At 43.3% G+C, this 24,921-nt stretch overlaps 1 protein-coding gene across 1 annotated transcript in view; it reads right to left on the reverse strand.

The window, feature by feature from the left end:
* The window catches only part of HDAC8 (histone deacetylase 8), a 222,487-nt gene that overhangs the window by 8,123 nt on the left and 189,443 nt on the right, over window positions 1-24,921 (reverse strand). Inside the window, exon 10 of the mRNA XM_080795435.1 lies at window positions 19,568-19,673. Within this exon, the coding sequence (XP_080651561.1) occupies window positions 19,568-19,673 (106 nt within the window). The remainder of the gene's footprint in view (window positions 1-19,567; window positions 19,674-24,921) is intronic.

Consider the following 24,921-nt stretch of genomic DNA (forward strand, 5'->3'; position numbering starts at 1 on the left):
CAGGGTCCTGGGATGGAGCAGGGGTCAGGCTCCCTGCTCAGTGGGGAGTCTGCTTCTCTCTCTCCCTCTGCTTGCCACTCCCCCTACTTGTGCACTCTCTCTCTCTGTCAAATAAATAAATAAAATCTTAAAAAAAAATTTTAATACCTTTTTGGGTCTCATCTACCCTAAGTAGTAGTAGGTAATCATCATCATCAAAAACAGACTTGATGTGCTTAGTACATTTTGTTTTATTTTTTTAAAAAGATTTTATTTACTTATTTGAGAGACAGAAAAGAAAAAGAAATACAGAGAGAGCACGAGTTGGGGGAGGGGCAGAGGGAGAAGCAGGCTCCCCTCTGAGCAGGGAGCCTGACGCAGATGCGGGGCTTGATCCTAGACCCCCTGGATCATGACCTAAGCTGAAGGCAGACGCTTAACCGAGGAAGCCACCCAGGTGTCCTTGCTTGGTATATTTTTAAAAATCCACTAAAATGAATACAACTATTAAAATGAAAAATATCTTTGTGTCACCTCAAATTGTCTCTCACTCCAAGGGGCAGGAGGCACATTTTGAGAACAATCACTGCAGGGATTGCTCTGGGACAGCTGGTGCCCAGGCTGCTCTGCTGATTCTAGTATCTGCAAATCTTGGACAGTGCCCTCCCCAACCCCGACCCCCTGCCATCCAGGTCCCTCAACCCAATCTGGTCCCTCATCTCTGTCCCTTCATTTCATAAGCCTTTACTGTTGTCTACATTGTAGATGGGGCCCTGCGCTGGGTGCTGAGGTCACGGGGGAGAGCAAAACATAGGTCTTGCCCTCAAGAAGTTCTCAGTCTAGTTGGAAAGGCATATATACAGACAAACACATCATAGTCCATAACAAGGTGACAAAATACCAGTCTGTACAGAGAGCTCAGGACATACAAAGAGGGTGTGGAGGGCTTCACAGAGGAGGCAGCATCTTTAAGGGCAAAGGGGGAGAGAATGTTCTAGGCACAACTAGATATACAAAGGCAACTGCAAAGTTTTTGTGGCCAGAGCACAGGATGATGGGTCAGGGAAAAGGGCAATGAGGTTGGAGAGGTGGCCAGAGGTCAGACCATCAAGGACCTAGAAGGCCATGGCCTTATCCTAGAGGCCATAGGGAGCTGCTGAATGATTTTAAGATGGGGAAGAGGCCCATGTAGCTTGATCTAGGGCTAGAGCAAGTTTTCTAGTTGCTGCCCCCTCACAACCATGTTTGGGGGTGGATCTCACCCTCTACCTGGGAACAATGGCAGAACAAAAGATTTCTGTGAAGCCTTGGGCATGTGCTGATATGGAAGGCTGATTCAATTTTAGCTCTTAATTGTCAACTGTATTGCTTGCCTTGGAATGTAGATCCCTCCTGTCATCAGAAAGCCTTTCAATGACAATTAAGTATAACCACCAATTACCACTTGTCTGCCACTGACCTGAATTAGAACCTGAGGCTGTGGATTAATCCCACCAAGCTTCTGGCATTTACAGGATATCTGCACTTAAAGGATATTACCCTGATGGCTAGGGTGCTCCAGTCTTAGCTTAGCAAGGGACTACTGCAATCTCAAACAGAATCGAAGCAATTTCTAAAATAGCTTATGATTCATTTTTTCTCCCCTCCTGTGCCTAAATCTGCTGGCTCCATGTGGAGGGATAGGCACAAGTAACTGTAGAGGTGACATCACAGGAGTGGGCTGCTTGTCTGCCAGCCAGCCTGGGGAGCCTGGCCTGGAGTGGTTTATCTGCTGGGCTGGGCAATCCCTCCCAGCCATTTTGGAGTCACAGTTCCAGGTTCCTTGGTCCATGTGCTTTCTCCATATTTCTTTTTCAGACAAGAATTCTGGGCCGGGAAATCCAGGATAATGGGAATAGCAGTGGCAGGAAGAATAATACAGCCTTACATCTGTATAATGCTTTAGAGTTGTGAAATCCATTTGCTCCATTTTGCTCCACCCAAACACCAGTGGGAAAGGGAAGCTGGGATTTTAGGCCGAACTGGAGATAAATCCTCCTTCTCTTGCACAAAGGAGGTAAATGCTAACATTCCCCATTTGCTTCAGGGCCCATCATGATTAGGCCTTGGATACCACCAGAAGGTCAGAGAGACTCCTTTCAGTGTCTAGGTGCTTCCTGTAAGATATATTTTCCAGCACAAATTGCCTGGCAGGCACAATCTATTAACCATGCCATCCTGATTGAGCCAGCAAGTAGTGCCAGTCTCAGCACTGCCAACTCCTTCTGTACACCCTGGTTTATAGTCCCAATGGTCCCAAAGACCTTTACTGGAGCCAAAGGCATGGCTGTTAACTGTGGAGCCCTGAAGGTAGGGTGTGTCATGAACATCTGGAAGTGCCAACAGCTGCCAGAGCAGCTCAAGGGTCTGTGAAAGGAAAAGGTGGAATCCGAGTCACATTAGCCACCACTGCGGATCCTGAGGTGAAGGGCCATCGAGCCCAGTCATGAACAGCTGAGGCGTAGGGTGAATGGATTCTTTCCTTGAAGGAGCCGGAAAAATAGTTCTGCATGGATCTCTTGTTTGCTCTGTGATGTTCCAACACCCGGTCCCAGCATAGTTTGCTGCCCCCAGTGCTCTACTGCTACACTCAGCATGAAAAGTCTCGCAGCCTAGCTTCCCTCCCCTGGTCCTCCCCAGCATCATGGCTGCCAAGCTGGAGACTAAACCGGGGACAAACTCTTGCTGGGCCGCCTTGGTTTTAGATTAGATTTCAGTGTTGCGTGCATGAGCGCGCGCACGCGTGTGCGTGCGACGCCTGTGGTTGGAGTTAGCCACAGGCACTCACGAGTATTGCAAGAGTGGCGGGTAATCCTGCTGTTGCTGCCATTGCCACCACCCCGCAAATTCAGGATGATCCAGTGCCAAGACCATAAATGCTGGTCAGTGCCACGAAAACGTCATCTTCGTAAACCTAGATTCTGTATTCAGGCCATTCTGTCGGAAATCTTGGCGGGGTATAAAAGTGACCCTTTTGAAAGTTGAATCTGTAAACTTATATGTGGAAAGTGACTGGCAGAACAGAACATCATCACCTCCAAAGCAGAGAGGCCTCCCAGAACTTGTTTTCCAGCTCATGGGGGATATGTGCGCCTATGAAAATAGATTAAGGATCACTGCTTCAGCCTCTTTTAGAGATGTGAATAAAAAATCTTGGCTTGGGATTGCCTCCTCTCTGGTTGACTGATTTTTCAATTGATTTGTATTTATTAGCTAATGAAATTAAAGTTGTAAAAATGATAACAGAAACACAATAAATCTCCCCCACAACTGGCTGTTTCTATGTCACTATGGTACATTCCTCACTTTGATTACTTCAAAGTCTATTATTTTGTTCTCAATTATTCTGTTTTTCTGGCACTGGAGAAAATCAATTTGTTTTATTTTCTCTTATTCATGCACTCAATTATGCTCTTCGGGCACATTTAATCACTTTGATGTTTTCATTTTATGGCCCGTCTCTAGGCACTTCAGCTGCATTGCTGCCAACGGGCAAGCAGGACTAATTTGCATGTCACAATAGACTTGAAATTCTAACTCAATTTCGAAATCTTTATGAAATCTCCCTCCAAAATATGCTTGGAGCTGCAAAGAGGCAGAAGGATGTGGGTAAACCAGAAGCCTATAAAGATGCTTTCCTTTCTCAAAACACTGAGAGCTCTTTGGTGGCCTGACTGGAGCTTGGGGATGTCCTGGTCCAGGTGTAGCAGAGGAGTCTACAGGATGGGATGTCTGTAGAGCTTCCGCTGGGACTCTGTGGTGAGAATCCTGCAAAGACTGCCCCTCAACATCAAGGCCAGGGAGGCTGGGCCTGCTTACTCTGGCATAAAATGCCTATCAGCACTGCTGGATTTGGCAGCTGTGCTAAAGACAGCACCTGAATCTCAGTTGGTTAAAGGGCCTCCGGGTAGACTGAGGGAATTGTCAACAGTAAGGCATTCCAGAACTCTGAGTGTTTTACCTTATTTTCTCTAATAAGTTCTTTTAAAAAAAAAATAGAAAAATGCAGTTTATTTTATTTTATATATTTTTTAACATTTCAAGTTTTTATTTACATTCTAGTTAGTTAACATACAGTGTAATATTAGTTTCAGTAGTAGAATTTAGTGGTTCATCACTTACATATAATAGCCAGTGCTGATCACTACAAGTGCCCTCCTAATCTCCATGACCCATTTAGCCCATCCCCCACCCACCTCCTGCCATCAACCCTCAGTTTGTTCTCTGTAGTTAAGAGTATCTTCTCTAGGGGTGCCTGGGTAGCTCAGTGGGTTAAGTGTCTGCCTTAGGCTCAAGTCATGACCTCAGGGTCCTGGGATCGGGCCCCACATCTGGCTCTCTGCTCAGCAGGCAGCCTGCTTCCTCCTGCCTCTCTACCTACGTGTGATCTCTCTGTCAAATAAATAAATAAAATCTTAAAAAAAAAGAGTATCTTCTCTAGTAAGTTCTAACCTCCTTTCTGCTCCCTGATTATTTTAGAGCTAACAGCTGGAGGGGAATAAATGATATAATTGCTTTAGGCATGTACTTTGGGCAAACAGAAAAAAAAGCTTAATTAAACACATCAGAGGCCTCCAAGTATTCTTCAAAATTTCTTGGTTTGGGGGTGCCTAGGTGGCTCAGTGGGTTAAGCCTCTGCCTTCGGCTCGGGTCATGATCTCAGGGCCTGGGATTGAGCCCCACATCGGGCTCTCTGCTCCGCAGGGAGCCTGATTCCCCCACCCCCACCCCCCGCCTGCCTCTCTGCCTACTTGTGATCTCTGTCTGTTGAATAAATGAATAAAATCTTTTAAAAAAATTTCTTGGTTTGTTGTATACTAAAACCAGCAACTCCATCAGGAAGAAGGAAAATTCCATATTTCCTCTTCTAAACCTTGGGCATGACCTTCAATTTCTCAGGTGGAATTCCAGCTCCCTTCCTTGTTCTGTGACCTTGTACAAGCTAATCAACTTCCCTAAGCCTCATCTGTTGAATGGAGCTAATAACATTACCTACCTCAGAGACAGACTTGCTTCCCAAACTTCAATACTGCCAAGAAATTTGTCATATTTATATACCACTTATGTGGAAACCTCTCTCATACCAACTCTGTTTTAAAAAAATTAAGCTTATCCTAAGCAATGATATCTGTGAAATTATCAGATTTTGATGTGACAGTTATATTTCTTTCCAATACACACTAAAACATACATGGCTGACCCTTGAACAGCACGGTTTGAACAGCATGGGTCCACTTATACATGGATTTTTTACAGTATAGTACTGTAAAAATATTTTCTCTTTCTTACGATTTTTTAATACCATTTTTTCTCTACCTTACTTTATTGTAAGAATACGAAAACACTAATTCAAAGGGATACATGCACCCTTATGTTTATAGCAGCATTATTTACAATAGCCAAGCTATGGAAGCAGCCCAAGTGTCCATTGATTGATGAATGGATAAAGAAGATGTGGTATATATATACAATGGAATATTATTCAACCACAAAAAACAATGAAATCAGCGCCTGAGTGGCTCAGTTGGTTAAGTGTCCGTCTTCAACTCAGATCATGATCCCAGGGTCCTGGGATGGAGTTCTACATCAGGCTCCTTACTCAGCAGGGAGTCTGCTTCTCCTTCTGCCCCTCCCCCAACTTGTGTTCTCTCTCTCACACACAAATAAATAAATAAAATCTTTGAAAAAAAAGAAATATTACCATTTGCAACAATGTGGATAAAGCTAGAGAGTATGGTGCTAAGCAAAATAAGCCAGAGAAAGACAAATACCATATGATTTCACTCATATGTGGAATTTAAGAAAGAAAAGAAATGAGCAAAGGAAAAAAAAAAGAGAGAGAGAGAAATCAAGAAACAGATAGTTAATTATAGATAACAAACTCATGGTTACCAGAGGGTAGGTGGTGGGGGGATGGGTTAAATAAGTGATGGGGATTAAGGAGTACAATTGTGATGAGCACCGGCTGATGTATGGAACTGTTAAATCACTATATTGTATACCTGAAACTAATATAACACTGTATGTTAATTAATGGGAATTAAAATAAAAACTTAAAGAAAAAAGAATATAGTACACAAATACATATACAAAATATGTGTTAATTATTTATGTTTCAGTAAGTTTTCTGTCAATAGTAGGTTATTAGTAACATTTTGGGGGATTTAAAAGTTATATGCATTTGTGTCCACCCAGGGACACCAAAAAACAAAGACAAAAATTTAAAAGAACCCAAACAAACAAAAGTTATATGTAGATTTTTCAAGTGTGTAGGGTGTTGGTGCCCCAACTGTCACATTGTTCAAGGGTCAACTATACAGCAAACATACGAAATTCATTCCTGCCTTAGGGTCTTTGATCTTGCTCTTCTCTTTATCTAGAATGTTTTTCACCCCAATTTTTGCAAAGCTCCTTCCCTTACTTCATTAAACTCTATTCCCAAATGTCACTTCCTCAGGGAAGGCTTTACTGACCATCTACCTAAAATAGCACCCCACTGGAATTTATCAGTAACCAACCTTAAATATTTATTTGTTTATTGTCTATCTTCCTCACTAAAATGTAAGCTTCATGATGGGCAAGGCCTATACTTGTCCTATTTACATCTCTATCACCAGTGCCTAGAATAGTGCCTGGCACATATTAACACCAAATACGTATTTGTTGAGTGTATGAAACATTAAAATAAAAAATTAGCAGTAACCAGGGTCCCCTTCCACCAGAGAAAGCAGAGTGGAAAGCCAGAACTTTTATCCCTGTTCAATGGCAAGGAAGTTTACCCACTGCTATCAGTAGAGACCACATGGGGGGCAGTAACAATGTTCCACTCCCATTCCCAGCCAGGGTGGTATCAGTGGAGTTCTAATGGGGAACCTGAATTTCCACTCTTGCCCAGCAGTAAGGAGGTGCCCCACCTCCCTCCAGGCTGTCAATGGCAGCTCAGTGGGGAACCTAGACTTTTATCCCCACTTGGAAGTAATGGGGTGATGCTCCCTCCTCTGCCATCATGATGTCAGAGGAAATCTGCTAAAATGGAAGATTTAAGGAAGATACAGATATTGTAAAAAAAAAAAACAACTAAAAATTTCAGGATACAATAGAAAGTCACTTATACCAAGAAAAAGGAAACTATGAACTCAAATGGGAAAAAGACAATCAACAGATGTCAACATAGCAATGACATAGATGTTGGAAATGTCAGACAAGGAGTTTAAAGAGGCCATCATAAAAATATTTCACTGAGTAATTCTGAACATGCTTGAAAAAAAATAAGAAGTCTCAGCAAAGAAACAAAAGAAATAAAGAAAAACTAAATGGAAATTTTAGAACTGAAAAATACAAGTAAAATAAAAAACTCAATAGATGGGCTCCACAGCAGAGTGGAGGGAGGTGGGAGAGGTAAAATCAGTAAACTGGAATATAGAACAATAGAAATTGTCCAATTTGAACAAAAGACAAAAAATAGCCCAAGAAAATGAGAAGAACCTCAAGGACCATGTGGAACTACAATATAAGATCTAACATTCATGGGGCATCTGGGTGGCTAAGTCGGTTAAGGATCTGACTCTTGGTTTCAGCTCAGGTCATGATCTCAGGGTGTGAGATTGAGCCCTGCGTCTGGCTCTGCAATCTGTGGGGAGTCTGCTTGAGATTATCTCCCTCTCCCTTTGCCCATCCCCCTACTCTCTGTCTCTCTGTCTCTCTCTTTCTCAAATAAATAAATAAATAAATAAATAAATAAATAAATCTTAAAAAAAAAACAAACCCACCCAAACAAACAGGAACAACATTCATGTCACCAAAGTCCCAGAGGGCAACGAGAAAGAGGATGGGACTGAAAATGAATATCTTTTTAAAAAATTAATTAATTAATTAATTAGAGAGAGAGAGAGAGAGAGAGCGAGAGAGCGTGCGCACAAGTAAGCATAGCAGCAGAGGGAGAAGCAGGCTCCCTGCTGAGCACAGAGCCTGAGATGGGACTTGAATCCAGAACTCTGGGATAATGACCTGAGCTTAAGGCAGATGCTCAAATGACGGAGCCACCCAGGTGCCCCTGAAAAAGAATTTCAAGAAATAATTGCTAAAGATTTCCCAGATTTGGCAAAAGATATAAACCTACAGATTCAAGAATCTGACTGAACTCCAAACGGGATAAATCCAAAGAAATCCACACCAAGTCCTATCATAATCAAATTCCTAAAAAATAAAAAATAAAAAAAAAACGGGGGAAAAACTATAAAAACAATTCTGGAAAGCAGCAAAAACAGAAACAAAGTCTATAAGGGAAAGATAATTCAAATGACTGGTTTTCTCATCAAAAACCATGGAGGCCAGAAGGATGGTAAGATATTTTTCAGGTGGTGTAAGAAAGTAACTGTCAACACAAAATTCTAGGTCTACGAAAATATTTCTCAGGAATGAAGGGGAAATAAAGATATTCTCAAAGGAAGGAAAATTAAGGGAATCTGTTGCTGCCAGACCTACACTAACAGAATAGCTAAAGGAAGTTTTTGCAATGGAAGAGTAATAATAAAAGAAGGAATCTTGGAACATCAGGAAGGAAGAAAGAAAATGGAAAGAGTAAAAATATGAATAAACATAAACATACTAGGGTTTTCCCCTCCTCTTCAGTTTTTTAAATTATGTTTAATGGTTGAACCAGAAATGATAACACTGATGTAGTTGTAATGTATGTAGAGGAAATACTTAGGGCAATTATATTATAAATGGGAGAGGGGAAAGGACTTAGAGGTAGGTAAGTTTTCTAAACTTCATTCTAACTGGTAAAATGTTGATACAGCAGACTGTGGTAAGTTAGGCACATATAATATATATCCAGAGACACCACTAAAGAGCCTACACAGAGAGATACAAACAAAACCACTAAGGATGAATCAAAATGAAATTTGAACAGAGGTATAAGTTACCAACAGTAAAGGATGAAGAAGAAAACACAGAAGGAACAAAGGAAACAAAGAGAAAACAAAACATAAAGGGGCACCTAGGTGGCTCAGTCAGTTAAGCAGCTCCCTTTGGCTCAGGTCATGATCCCAGGGTCCTGGGATTGAGCCCCACATTGGGCTCCCTGCTCGGTGGAGAGCCTGCTTCTCCCTTTCCCTCTGCCTGCTGCTCTGCCTACTTGTGCTCTCTCTGCATCTCTCTAATAAATAAATAAAATCTTTAAAAAAAAACATAAAATGGCAGATTTAGTCCCTAACATATCAAAACTACATTGAGTGTAAATGATCTAAATACATTAGTTAAAAGACAAAGATTGGCAGGGTCACTAAAAAAGTGATCCAACTATATGCTATTTCTAAGAAGCTCATTTCAAATACGATATTAGCACGTTGAAAATAAAATGATAGAAAATATATGCCATGCAAACATCAATCAAAAGAAAGCAGGAGTGGCTATATTCATATCAGAGAGAGTAGACTTCAGAGCAAAGAAAATTACCATGGACAGAAAGGGACATTACATAATGGTGAAAGGGTCAATCTACCAAGAAGATATAGCAACCCGAATTGTATATGCCAAACAACAGAGCTTCAGAATACATGAAGCAGATGCCGATAGCGTTATAAGGAGAAATAGATTCACAATTAGAACTGGAGACTTCAACATCCCTCTCTCAGCAACTGATAATAGAACAAGACAGAAAATGACAAAGGATACAGAAGAACTCTACAATGCTATCAGCCAATAGGATCTAATCGACACTGATTGAACATTCCATGAAACGACAACAGAATATACCTTCTTTTCTAGCACTCACAGAACATATATCAAAATAGACCAGATACTGGGCCATAAAAAACCCCAACAGCTGAACAAAATTGAAATTATAAAGCACATGTTTTCTGACTACAGTGGTATCAAAGTAGAAATGAAAAACTTCCTGAAAAAGAAATCTCCAGGCCCAGATGGTCTCACTGGAGAATTCTACCAGAAAGAAGAATTAACACCAATTCTCCCCTACCTCTTGCAGAAGAGAACACTCCAAACTCACTTTACAAGGCAGTATTGGCCTGATACTGAAAGCAAATGATGACAGCACAAAAAAGAAAACTGCAGGCTAATATCCCTCATGAATATAGATGCAAAATCCTCAAGAAAATATTAGCAAATAGAATTGAGCAATGTAGATAATAACTGTACACCATGGCCAAGTGGGGTTTATTCCAGATATACAAAGCTGGCTCAAAGTTTGAAAATCAATCAAGCTAACATACCATATTAAAAGGCTAAAAAATAAAAATTACATACACATTACTATTAGTATCAAATGATGCAGAAGCAGCATTTAACAAAATTTAACACCCATTCATAACAAAAACTCTCATAAAACTAGGAATATAAAGGATTACTGCTTCAACTTGATAAGGAAGATCAACAAAAACCTACAGCTAACATCATTTATTATGGTGAAATACTGAGTGTTTTTCCTTTAAGTTCTGGAATAAGGCAAGGATGTCTTCTCTAACCATTCTTATTTAATATAATATTGGAAGTCTAAGCCAGTGCAATAAAGTAAGAAAAGGAAACAAAAAGCATACAGATCAGAAAGGAAAAAAACAAAACTGTCTCTATTTGTAGATGAGTGGTGATCTATGTAGAAAATCTTAAGGAATCTATAAGAAAACAGAATTAATAAATGAGTTCAGTAAGGTCCCAGGATATAACTGCAATATTCAAAAACTGTATTTCTATACAGTAACAATTTACACATGGGAACCAAAATGAAAAAAACAATAACTCAAAGAAAAACTTAGGTACAAAACTTGTTTAGGATCTGTATGCTGAAAATTATAAAATGCTGAAGAAGGAAATAAAAAAAGTCCTGAATAAATGGAGAGACACACCATGTTCATGGATTGGAAGACTCAATACAATAAAGATGTCAGTTCTTCCCAAACTGATAACCAGGTTTAACATAATTCCTAACAAAATCACATTAAGGTATTTTGTAGATATAGACAAGATTATTCTAAAACTTATATGGAAAGCAAAGGAACTGGTATAAGCTAAAATAATTTTGAAAAAGAAGAAAGAGGAATCACTCTACCTGATTTAAGGTTTATTATATAGCTATAGTAATCAAGACTGTGAGGAGGAATAATCACATAGCCCAATGGAGCAGAAGAGAAAACTCGGAACGACTGTTGTCTTGGAGTAAAGGAAGGTTTTGGAAAGGAATGTGGTCCTAGGGAGCTCTCTGGACTTTACACCCTTCTACTAGACAAAAGAGGCTTTACAGCATGAGTCAAAGGAAAATTTGCTCTCTTGAGTGGACAGCTGGAAGCACTTAAGAATTACTAGAGGTATTTAAGAAAGGAAAGAGCACCTGAGACGTAAAATTCTCACTCTCCAGTCCCTATCTTTCCAGCTGTGTGCAGGTGCAGTGACCAGGTTTTGTAAACCAAAAATTAGGAAATAAGTTCTGATAAAATGATAGCAATAATAATAATTAAAAGCTCAAACATGTAGGGGCACCTGGGTGGTTCAGTTGGTTGAGCATCTGACTCTTGCTTTCAGCTCAGGTCATGGGGATTGGGCCCCGCATTGGGCTGCATGCTCAGCAAGAGTCTGCTTGAGATTCTCTCTCCCTCTCCCTATCCCTCCTGCTTGTGCTCTCTCTCTAAAATAAAAAATGAACAAATCTTAAAAAAATAAAACCTCAAAAACATATTGCTTTTTTTTCTGAATAACAAAGCAACACATATTCATGGTAGAAATTTTGAAAAATACAGAAAAACAAGAAAGAACAAGTTAAAAAAATACTCATAATCCCAGTTCTACCACCAAAGTAACTACTGTTAGTATTTCTGTTATACTTCCTTCCGGCATTTCTCTGTGTATATCCACACACTCACTCATACACAATTATATCTACAAAATTGAGACTATATGGTATTAAATCATTTCATATCCTGTTATTTCTCACTTAATATTATTATCATGACAATAATTTTGTGGCATCCAATTGCTTTTAAAATTTTCTTTTTAATTGGCTGCAACAACTCTTCCATGTAGATGTATTTGAGACAATGTATCATACCTCTAATTCAACATATCAAAACAGAACACATCAAGTATATGTTTCTGTAAAACTACCCCCCTCCTCCAATGGCTCCCCATCTCAGTTGGTATCCAGGCTGGAAAGCTCAGAATAATCTTTACTTCTTCCTTTCTTTTTGATCCCCTATACATGACCCATTTGGAAGTGTTCTTGATACTCTCTTCCAAACAACTCTCAGCCATTTGGGAGGAATAGGATAGGGAATATCCTAATATCACTGTTCTGGTCCAGGCTCTTTCAGGCTCAATCTTGGAATACCACCATGATTTACCCAAATATCACTGCATCATGTTATGTCCTAATTCTAGAACCTAGAATGGCTGTCACTTTATTGTATCCAATATGGACTACTCAGCCTGAAATTCAAGGGAACTTGCAATCTGCCCCGGCACTCACCTGAGTTTCCCTCGCTTATGAGCACTTCTGCATTCTTATCAATTTAAATCCTCCAAACCTTTTGAAAGCAGTCTCCCTAAAGTCTTACTCCCCCACTTCTACATAGTATCAGCCTTATTATATCCTCATCTGTCTAAGAGGGTTAATTTTGTCTCCTTCCCTAGACTTCTCAGCTGTTTATTAAAGGCAGAGACCATATTTTAAACTTCTCTTACACCTCTCATGGCACTAAGAACATGGGAGGCTCCAAAAACTAATCATTGATTGATTTAATGGGGCTCTGAAGTGGAGACATAACCATACTTCTTAAAATTAACCTGGTTCACAACCTCACTTTGGGAGACATTGCAGGGTGAAAAGGTTTACTAGGGGCAATTGAAAAAAGCAGACAGGGGATGATGAGTAGATTTGACTGACCAATATTGTTATAAAGCAGAGGGCACCAGGTCTGGATTCAAATCCTGAGGGCACCACTTACTTGCTACATTGGGCATGGTACACCATGTCTTTGGACACCAGTTTCCTACCTTATGAGGCAATTATGAGGATTAAATGAGATCACATATGTAAAGAATCCAGCATATGGTATAGTACAGTTGGCTTTCAATAATAGTAGTTCCCATGGGGCGCCTGGGTGGCTTAGTGGGTTAAAGCCTCTGCCTTCACCTCGGGTCATGATCTCAGGGTCCTGGGATCTAGCCCCGCGTTGGGCTCTCTGCTCAGTGGGGAGCCTGCTTCCTCCTCTCTCTCTGCCTGCCTCTGTCTACTTGTGGTCTCTGTCTGTCAAACAAATAAATAAAAATCTTTAAAAAAATAATAGTAGCTCCCACCTCCTGGATTTATATAGGTATTTGGTGTCTTCATAAGTAATCTACTGAGGGTTTTCATGGTTTGTTAAAAGCTGTTGTCTAGGGATGCCTGGGTGGCTCAGTTGGTTAAGCGACTGCCTTAGGCTCAGGTCATGATCCCAGCGTCCTGGGTTTGAGTCCCACATCGGGCTCCTTGCTCTGAGGGGAGCCCGCTTCTCCCTCTGCCTCTGCCTGCCACTCTGCCTGCCTGTACTCTCTCTAGCTCTCTGACAAATAAATAAAATCTTAAAAAAAAAAGCTGTTGTCTAGGGGTGCCTGGGTGGCTCAGTTGGTTGGGTGTCTGCCTTTGGCTCAGATCATGATCCCAGACTCCCGGGATTGAGCCCCGCATTGAGCCCCACATTGGGCTTCCTGCTTGGTGGGAAGTCTGCTTCTCCCTCTGCCTCTCACCCGGCTGTGTTCTCTCTCTTTCTCAAATAAATAAATAAAATCTTTTAAAAGAATAAAAGCTGTTGTCTAAGTTACTGTGACCTTGGGGAGCAGTCTTCATTTTTATTTTAGAATTTATAAGTTTTTCAGCCAGACACTTTTTAAAAGATTTTATTTATTTATTTGACAGAGGGAGAGAGCAAGCACAAACGGGGAAGTGGCAGAGGGAGAGGGAGTAGGCTCCCCTTTGAACAGGGAGCCCAATGTGGGGATTAATCCCAGGACCCTGGGATTATGACCTGAGCTGAAGGCAGATGTTTAACCAACTGAGTCACCCAGGTGCCCCTCAGCATGACATTTTTACAACTTTTCTTCCTGTTGAACAATGACAGCAACAACAAGCCTTTCCAATTCTTTTACTCTTTAGTGAAACAAGATAGGAACCTGGTCAATGGGGAAGCCAGGCTGGTAGTAGGCTCTTGGAAAGAACCACAGTGGACTGGAGAAGAATAAAAGGACAGGGGATGGCTAGGGGAGATAAGGGATGGACATCACAGAGATCCTCCCCTGAAGTAATGCAAATTGGCTCGGTATTCTCTACAATCCTGCTCCAAATCCTTCTAAGAAGCCTTAAAGCAGATGGTCAGTCTGTCTTGGGACCAACTCTGCCTTTCAACTTATCCTTATGGCTTCTCAGGAAACAAGAGAAGGTGTAGAAGCAAGTTAAGTTTCCATGGTGTAGAGTCCCTCCAGGCAGGAGTGCTGCTTCAAGCTTGGAGCTTCAGCAGGCCTTGGACATGTCCAGACCTGATGTCCTAATTGCTAGTCCTTAGAAGAATGTCAATCCCAGACTTCAAATTGCCCGAGGAGGGGCAGCTTACACTCAGCACAATGGTGTTCCTGAGAATATTACCAATAGATGTGCAAAGGGACTCATCTTGGGGCCATGGAACTGTAAATAGCAGAGTGGGGCTGGTAAACACCACACACTTCAGGTAGCAGGAGCTGGATGGGTTGGCTTCTTCCACCTTTTGTCCTCTTTTACTTTTCTACTCAGCTTAAAATGGAGTAGAAACGTTCAATGATAGTATGGTTGGGTGATGGGAGCATGGTAGGGGTAGGTGTTAGGGAATGTTAAAAGGCCTGGGTCAGAGGCCAGGACTGCCAAGTGTTGCTCATGGCTATCTTCCTCCCATTTCCAAAGAGACATCCGATTTTAGGTGCTTTGGGTCAGCCACGTGGAAGGAGCTGGATATGCAGTGAAGGGTGGGAAGAGTTTACCAGGGGCAATTGGAAAAAGGGGGGGGTTAAAAATGAGATTGAAAAAATGAGGTATGACAAATATACTTGGCAGGGCAACACTGCAAAGAGAAGAGGGGGGCTGGAAAGGACAAACAGCCTGACTCCAAAGCCCAAGTTCAGAAAGACCAGGGTTCAAGTGTGTGCTCTGCCACCTATTAACACTGTGTGTAGCACATAGTAGGTGCTTAGTAATTGCTTGCTGAATGAATGAACAAATGTGACCTTGGCCAAGTCACTTATCTTCTCTGAGCCTCAGTTTCCTCATCTGTAAAATAAATAGTAGCTATTGTTCTTATCATTTCACCTGTGTTGTCTCTCCCCTATACCCACATCAGTTGGCTAGTCCATCTGCCCAACCCTGCACTGTATGAGATGCCAACTCAGCCTCCTTCATCAAGGGTCAGAAAAGGCAGATGTTTATAAGGCCTTCTCTTACCTCTTGTGTCCTCCCCCTCCTCTTCCTTCTTACCTCTTGGCCCTATCTGTCTCCTTTTCTATTCCAGGCAAACTTGGGGTACAGTCTGGGAACTCACAGCAAGTGAGTTGTAACCTTCAATTACAATGCCAACACATACTTGTGAATGCACAACTCACCCTCCCTCTGCACTCAGCCACAGAAGGTTGTGTCTGGGTTGCAACAAGAAGCTTTTGTCCCCCTAGGGACCTTTACTCAATTCAAATGTCATCAGTACTAGGGACTAGAAAAACTCTACCCCTGTTTCCTCACACAGAGCCAGGCAGGCTTGGGGAGCTAGCCATCCCTGGGGATTGATCGTATCAGCACTGTTCCAACTCTGGAAAGTTCAGTGTGAGCCAGCTCTTCTGGAGTACATCAACCAGAGGAAAGGCAAACAAGTCTAAGCACATGAAGATGGTGTGAGGATGATTTTACAGTAGTGGGCATGAGCTAAGCTGAACGATCCACACTTCCTCGTGAGCACTGACACATATCTTTGAGATTCACTGGCATGAGAAGAGCAATTTGTTAGAGCAATACATAGCTTTTTCCTGTATAAAGCTAACAGCTTGAATTGACTCTCCAAGGTTTTTTGTCTTTTTTTCCCCTCTTGGAAAGACTAATGGGCAGTAAAGATGGGATAAGGTGAGGTCTAAATTTGCCTTTCCCTCCAGTCAACCTGTGGCACATGGAACGTATCTCTATAAGATGAACCTCCCCAGGTTTGATCTTCAATAGGTTAAAAATCCCATCTTTTGTGCTTCTAGGGGATGTGATGAGAAAGAGAAAAAAACCCAAGCTCAAAGGCTGAACAAATTCAACCGAGACATACTGGCTAAACTCCCTCCCATAGAGTGGAGCTTAATCCATCCACTCCATCATGGCCATTGCATCTTCCCAAATCAATCCATGCCTCCCCCCTCCTTTGTTTTTAATACGGCGGAAGGAGGGCAAGAGACACTGCGAGAAATGGCCAGCCTCACTGAGGTTTTAATATGCAAGAACAAATGACAAGTCATGTAGGCAGGTTCAGGAAAATCTTTCAGAATGTAGAAAATTCAGCAGCTTTTCCACACTGACCATTGTCATGGCAACACACTATCTGATGGCAGCATGCGTCACCAGGCTGGAGGGGCACAGTCTCAGTATAGCAGGTTAGCCTGGCCATTTTTAGCAACATTTGGACTTCTTTCTAGCCTCATTTCTTCTTGGTTTAGCTGAATTTCTTTCTGGTTCTGGACTTGTGAGCTCTGCTCATTTGCATGGCTAGAACACAAGACTTTGTCAATATGAAGGAGATGGCTAAATGGAAAATCTGATCATTCCTAGTATTCTATAGCCAGTCTACTTGCTGTCCGCCCTCCCTGGCTCCTCCCCACCCACTCTCAGCCATTTAATTTCTTTTCTTCTCATCAATTCTTTCCTCTACACAGTATTACCTCCCCCCACCCCCGCCCCAACAACTGTGACTCATCTACCAACCCCTGCACTCTCATCATATTCCTTTTATTGTTTTTCTATTTTCTCATTTTTAACATACAGCATCCTAGGATCTTAGGATTAGAAGGAACTTTAATAATCTAGTACAATTGCCCTCCCCCAATGCAGGAACATGTCTATGATATGACAGTCAAGTGACTATCTAGCCTCTACTTGCAAGTCTCCAGGAACAGAGTCCTCATTCCTTTTTGGGCAGCCTGCTCCAGTTTGGGTAGCTCAAAATGTTAGAAAATTCCTCCTCCTACTGAATACAAATTCGCCTTTTTTGTAATATTTACCCATGAGTCCTAGTTCTGTGCCCTGTGACCACATACACTCTGCGACAGCCTCTCAGAGATATGAAGTAAAGACCACATCTCCCTGGGTCTTCTTTTCTACAAAAGCCCCAGCTCCTCCAACCAGACCTCTTGGAGCCTGGTCTACAGTCTTTTCTCCCTCCTGACTGACCAGTAGCATGCTCCTGTTTGCCTAGAGCCCTTTTAAAGTGAGGATGATACTGCATCAGCATGTCTGGAGGCCACCTTGTCCTAGAGACTCACATCAATGTCCCCATTGACTAAAATCCCTAGCTCTTTCAGACAAAATGCTGCTGAGTCGTATCTTCCCATCTTCCCAATCGCTTCTGAGGACCCAATTCCTGGTCCATACATTTTCTCTCAGCTTAACGTCTTTGTACTGCTATCAGAATATTGTTTTAACCTGTCAGGATCTTCTAAAAACCTTGACTTACATGTAACTTACATGTCCTCTAAGATTTTTGATGACCCCCCCAACCCTCAAACTAATCTTTTATCTCAGGTCTTTTAAAAATGTATTTCTCTTTTGGGTTTCTTACCTTTCCTAGTTCTCTTCCCTTTGAATTACCTTCCTTACGTCTTCTCTCACTTGTCATTTCCATTTCCTCAATAGCAAGATGTCACCGCTCTGGAGATATGTGTTTGGGTACGTGTGCAGGAAAGCATGAGGGCATACAGATATCTGCACATACGGAGGTGTGAGCAAGAACCTGCAGAGGCTTGTTTAGTTTATCTGTTTCTATTGCTTTGTCTGTACTCTACCAGGATTTAGATCCTGGATCGGGGGTGGGGGGAGGGGATGGTAAGGTTGAAGGAAGAGGGGTAAGAAAAGTTGGTTCAGGATCAGTCCCAAAGGAAACAGGGAAGGTGTCCTGGTCTGTGAGGGGCAGGAGGAAATTAGAGTGGGAGCACTAGTGTTAATCAGGGCTGCAGGAGAGTGAGAAGGACTGGCAAAGGGCCAGGAATAGAAAGAGTTGAAAGGCCTTAAAGACTGTACAAGGGAGGAGGATTTGGTTAGGAAGTGAGGATTTGTGGGGTTGGTATCCACCATGACTCCAGAGGGAGGTAGCTTGAAACTATAGGGTCAGGAGAAGGATGAGAGCTATGGGACACCTCACAGAGACAATAAGCCTTGCTGTGAGCATAGCCTTACAGGTCTATGACTTGTGAGCTTAGACAATTTTCTGTGCCCAAAGGAGCCTGGGACGTGGAGTCCCTGCCTAAGGACTTGGCTGTTTTCACAGACTGGACTCTACAAGAGGTTAGGGCCTTAATATAACCTTCAGCAAAGATGCCCCCCTTAGGACACAGTGCCTTCCCTCAGACTAACTCTGGTACAGAATAGGAGTCCCTTTCATGCTGGTTTCTATTCCAACGAGGGAGTCAAAGGTAGGAGAATCGCTGCTATCTTGGTCGTTATACGAATAAACGTGGGAATTTCACTCTCCAAGATGGGCAATATGATACCCTTAGCCTCTTAATTCTACAAATAATTAGGATCCCCAAAATATGCACACATACATACAAATTCAATTAAATAAGAAAATAGGTGCTGAAACGACTTTACAATAGTGTAGAGAAAGTGAACTGAGTTAAGGAGCAGCAGCTGGGGATTGGGGAGGGGCTCTATTGGAAAGCTAAGGGCAGCTTCCCCAGACAGCTAGTGGACAGTGTGATCAAGATGATAATAACCTGATGGCTGCCATTTTCCCTCTGGCCAGAAGCCAGAACAGTTGTGGGCCAGCCGGAAGGAATGGCAGGGTAGCGCGGCTTCTCCACCTCCAGTGCTCTGGGAAAAGACTGGGGAGCCTACTCTCAGAGCACCAGAATCCTGACTATCCATTGTAGGCCTATGGTCTCTCAAGGCCAGACTGGACCACGGAACCATACAGGAACACAATGTCTGCGAGACCCTCCTTCCCCCTCCCTTAAGTCTGAAGAGGCTTGAACTTCCCTCACCTTCAAGAGGGTTTTACTGTTGCTCTTTTAAAAGAAAAAGTGTTCCAGGGCACACTCGAGAACTGGTTTTTCTCTGGAGGTGCCTCAAGATAAACCTTTTGTCTCCCTGAAGGTGACATTAGCTGGCCAAACGACAATTCCAGTCAGAGTGGCCAGTGTGGAATTCCAACGACAAGCTATCAGGCCAAGAAGATGTTTCCCTTCTAAGTCAGTGAAATGGTTAGCCACTAAAGACAAATGGTATTTGGGGAAGCCCCAGCGACAGGCCACTGCAAGCTGGGTGGAATGAGGAGGGCAGAGCTTGAGGGGTGGTGCTCACCTTTGATGTAGTTGAGGATTTGCTGGACTCGGTGGGGCTCATTGCGGTCTGGCCGGCAGCTTGGCGTGATTTCCAACACATAATCAGGACCATATGCTGTGAAAAACTGTAAGGAAAAGGGAAAGGCCAAAAAACAAACTAAACCACAGAAAACCTCCAAAGCAAACCACATACACACAGAATAACCGAAAGACAACCACCAGTACTGACAAGGAAAGGGAGGCCCAGGGGCGCTGGGCAGGACGATTTGGCAGGAAAGGCTCGTGCCGGTGGTACCACTCCTCTTGTTCAAAAGCCCCAGGGACAGGTCACTGCTACATTATTTAGCGTGTTGTTCAAGGTTCTCTCTGCTCAGGTGTCCACTTTTCTCTCCAGCCTTAGTTCTTACTGCACCCTCCTCTCTAGCCACACTGGCCTGCCCTGGGCTCCCCCAAATCACACCGTGCTTTGTCCTCTCCTTAGGATCTCTGCCGTCGCTCCTTGTTCAGGTTGCAAAGGCCCTCCCCTCAATTTCTGCTGCCTGTGCAAAACTTCCCCACCCTCCAGGCAGAGCTCAAATGTCACCTCCTTCACAAAGCTGTCCCTTATTTTCCACCAACCCCCAGAGTGTTCTTTTGGTACCTTAATTTTTTGGCCCTTATTCAACAATGAGTGCTTGCCTGCCTATCACACGTGGGTCACTGTGCTGCCTGCTGGGAGGACCACGAAGATGGGCAAGACCTCCTCTGGGATGCACTCGGTGCTCACAGGCACACTCTGCCCCGGACAGAGATTTTTCAACAGTGACCTGAGCTCCCTGCACCGTCAGCTCCTGGAGGGCAGGCAGCACCTACGTCTTATTACCTCCTTGATCCTCACAGGCTAATGGCAGTTGCCTGCTAGTTTCGGCTGCCTTGAATTCCCTGACCCAGGAATGTCAAGCAAGCCTGGTTTCTCCAGTTTTTCTTTCCTTGTAGCAGAGTTTGTTTTTTAAATTCAGGGAATCAAAGTAAAGGTTTTTGGATTCTATTTCTAGCTCACTAGATGATTCCTTGTGACCTCTGGTAACTTACAATATCTGATTCAGCTTCTCTATGAGGGCCCGCTTGGGGAAAAACACCCCACGACAAAGGGAATCATTCAATTGGGATAAGTCCTTGAATGGGAAGTATGCACAACTACTATTTCTGTTTAGTTTTTAACAGAAATAGTAGTTGTGCATACTCTCTGGAGAAAGAGCATATGGTCCTTAACATTACGTGCTTTCAATAGTGATATTGTTAGGCAGTAAGTATAACAGGGGGATTCAAATTCCACGGGAAAAAATGGTAGAGAGCACATGAAAAAAGGGATGTGGATATGGGTCGTGAATTTGATGTCATTCAGAGAAGCCCAGGGTTATCGCCACTGCCACCAAATTATCCTTGTTAAGAGTCTGGATGTCTTTCTGGCACCATGGGAGATGTTGTGGAAGCATCTGTAAGGGTTCTAATGGCACCTTTGTGGAATCCGTGGGAGTCATTTGACGGGTAGATGGCTTTTGCACATCCACAATGGAAAACTACACATTTAGTTAAAAGGAAAATGCCCAAGACTGTCCCAGTGCTTATTATATTGCCTTTTTTTTAATGGACTGAAATAGAAAGGAAAGGGGGGCCTTGTTCCTTCCTGCTGGAATCATTTACTCTCTGATGCCTGGAGCCCTGAGTCCTGGAGATAGAAGAAGCCTTGAGTGGAGCTCATTTTCACCAAACCAATGTATGGAAGAGACACAAGAGAGGTTACCCGGGGGGATACACCCAGAAACTGACCCCCCAGTATGATCAAAGAAACTTGAGGGGTTTGTCAAGTTTTAGATAAGGAGGGCCCCTCAGTCCAAGTTCAAGGATCTCATGGGCTTGGCTCTGGAAGAGAAAGCTTCAAACAGGTGTTGTGCTCTCTTCTTAGGCGACCTCTTTTCCAGAGGGTGTCAAGTAGCACACTCATTCCACAGGTATGAAAAGATGGGTTTAGAGAGGGCAACAGAAGAAAGGCAGCTGCAACCAAGTGGCCACTCTGGGAGAGGACCCAAATCCCCAGCATCAAAGCACTATAAAAATCAGAGGCAGGGTGCCTCACTGAGATACAGGAGGAGAGAATGTCCTGCCTCCATCTATGGAGGCAGAGGCTCACTGCTGATCCTCTGTCAGCAAGACAGGTTGTGAGCTGTCTGTTCAGGGCTGAGTGTTTGAAACAATACGTCTGCACTGTGGATGCCTACAGTGTGGTTAGCCATACCCTTCTGCTTTAGTTCCTTCTTTGACCAAGAGCGCGCAAGGTTGCAAGATGGACAGCTGGGGCCAGAACAGATTCCTATGTAACAGAACTCAGTATGACTGGGATTGAGCCTCTCAATCTGGCTGCATTAGTACCTGGCTTTAACTGACCCATGAATAACCCCTTCCTTGCTGAGGCAGGCCGGCTGCTGCTAATAACCGAGCCTGGGTTCCTAAACATCTCTCCACCTTGGCCAATGAAAGAGTATTCCCGGGTCCTGCTTATTTGCGCTGTTCTTAGGCTAGGGGACACTCATGATTCAAGAAAGTCCCTGTTTTGTGATCCAGTTCGACATGGCAGCTGGCTGGTCCTAGCCTTGGGAGGCTCTGTTTGGGGCTGAGGGAAGTGATAGGCACCCAAAAGTCAGAGGCTTATACCTAAGGCAAAGGTGTTGCCCTATTCCCCCTTCTGTCTCCCTCATGGCATTTCTCTGTTTCTGTGTTATATTATGCTTTTATTTTGGCACTTGTTAGCGCTTTTCTACTAGACTATGAACTCTGCAGAGGCAGAAACTTCTGTCACATTCTTTGTTGAATTGAAGTCAAGTCATCAAAGGTTCTTCTTAAACCTTTATTTTAAAGTTAGGTTGAATGAAATTCATTCACAAAAGATCTAGCTGGCTGTTCAATTAATTCTGTGGAATAATGCAAAGAGCCAACTCATAGCATTAACAGCTTTTCTGGACTCTTGAGGCAGCATGATGAGGTGGAAAGAGCCCTGGCTTTAGAGTCAGACAGAGCTGGATGTTCTGTCAGGATTTAGTCATGTGCCTCAGGTGTGCTGCTTAATCTCTCTTTTGTCATTGCTACCAGAGGGCTGAGCAGAAATGCCGACCTGGCTGGGTTGTTAGAGATAACACGAACAAAAGGGCCTAGCACAGGGCTCAGACCATAGTAGGCCTTCAGTAAATGTGAATTCCCTCCTCCAGAGGCAAGAGGCCCCTGCCTAACTGAGGTGCCTCACCCATACCCAGGGGGATGTTGGGCCAAGTACTTGGGGTGGCTCTGCAGAAAGAAGAACATGTTCCTTCTGCTAGACAAAGCCCAGCCGCCCCAGTGTCCTCTTTACTGGCCTAAACCGTTAGCCCCGCCTAGGGCCTGTGGAGAAACTGACTTCTCTCACAGTTTCCTGCCCTATGCTCCTGCCACTTGTTACTGGAGAGGTGGAAAGGAAATCTGATCACATAAGGCAAAGGAGATATTGGGGTGGAGGGATTTGGCCAGCACTAGAAATAGCTCGAGGCCCCACCCTGAAACTGCCTTACAGCCCTGAAGAGGAAAGGAAATGGGCAAGCAGCAATCCCATTCCCAGACAGGTGGAGCAGGGATGAAAGAGGCCAGCTGGCCTTCTAGTCAAAACGCTGGCTTTGATCTCAGCAAAGGAAGGAGGGAGGTGCTAACCCTTCTCCACCCCTTCCCCTTTTCCCTCAGCACTCCTTTTGCTTTCTGAGTTTCAGTTGATACATTTTTGAGGGAAACATAGTAGCGGAAAGGAGGCAAATGCAGAGTCCGAAGTGGGGTTGAGGGATGGGAACTGAAGGTAATGGCGACTTTAGGGTAGTTGGTCCTTTCTTGACTCAAGAGTCAATGAATAAAGAAATGAAATAGCTCAGTTCTCATTCAGGTCAGCCCAGCTCAAGGCCATTTTCTTGGTCACTCCTTTCCAGCTCTTGCTCACACAATGTGAACAGTGTACACTTAGATATTCGGCCAAGAAGATATTCAGAAGAAGTCTTAGATTTGCTTTTATTCCTTCATAGTCCCCTTTGGTCACGGGAGACCAAATCTGGAGCTGCCAATCCTTTTATCCTTCTTCCTTCAATGTTTATTGAGTGCCTACTATGTGCCTGCCAAAGTAAGTTCATGAGTTACAAAGATAGTAAGATGTGTTTAGAAGGAAGAATTGTTACAGAACAGTGTGATAACAGGTATAACAATAATGCCAAAGATAAAAATAATAAAAACATTTATTAAAGGCTTATACATGTCAGGCACCTAAAGTATCTCAGCACTTTTTGTGGGTTGACTAACTTAGTCTTCATAACCAACCCATATGGAAGTACTAGAATTATTTCCATTTTAAGATGAAGATCTGAAGTGTAGAGTAGTCAGATAACTTGACCGAGATCACACAGCATGTGTAGTGCTGAGATTCGAACCCAGGTCATTCTGGAGATCAGCACTACCTATAGGAACCTCTAGATTACCTCAGAAAAAGTGATGCGTGTTTGTGTGTGTGTGTGTGTGTGTGTGTGTGTGAGGGTGGTCTGCAAATAGGGTATGACGGCTGGGAGGGAGGCATTCCCGAGAGAGCCTGGGTAAAGGCAGTGAGTGTGGAACAGAACTGTACATTCTAGGCACTGAAATTAATTTGATATGGCTCGAGGGTAAGGCATAAGGAGAATTAGGACATGAGGCTGGGGAGGCAGGCATGAGTTTCCCAGTGGGTGCTGCCCGCTCCCCACACTCAGGCATTTGGCCTTATTCCAGACTGGAAGGTTCATGAGGGCAGAACATTGTTTTACTTTCTGCTGTTTTGCCAGTTCCCAAAACAGTGCTTGCATCTAGTAGTTGGTAAATAACTATTTGTGGGAAAAGGAAATAAAAACTTGGGGGAGCTTATAAATGAGGGAATGGATAGGTCAGCTGTGTCCCTTAGAAGACTCACTGGCTACAGTGTGGAGAATGGAACAGCATTTGAGGGGAGGAATGCAAGGAGGGAGTCCAGTGAGAATGCTGGTGCTAGAGCCATGATGAGTGGTATCTGGGTCGGAACCATAACAGTTGTGGGAGGAATGGAGAGATTGAAAAACTGAAATGATAGCATTAATAAGACTAAACAATGAATTGGATGTGGAAAGTAAGGAAGGAGAGAAAGCCAAGGATGTTGGACCATTTAGGAGACACATTAACGAGATGAGGAGTACAGGCAGAGGACAAGGGCTAGTGGCAAGGTGTATGTGTGTGGGGGGAGCTCAGCAGGCAGCATTTTGAGGGTCAGGATCCTAATGATATGGTGCTCTGGTATTTAGGAGAGAGGTTGGGCCTACAATATAGGAT

This window comes from Martes martes, assembly GCF_963455335.1.
Source record: "Martes martes genome assembly, chromosome: X".
NCBI lineage: Eukaryota > Metazoa > Chordata > Mammalia > Carnivora > Mustelidae > Martes > Martes martes.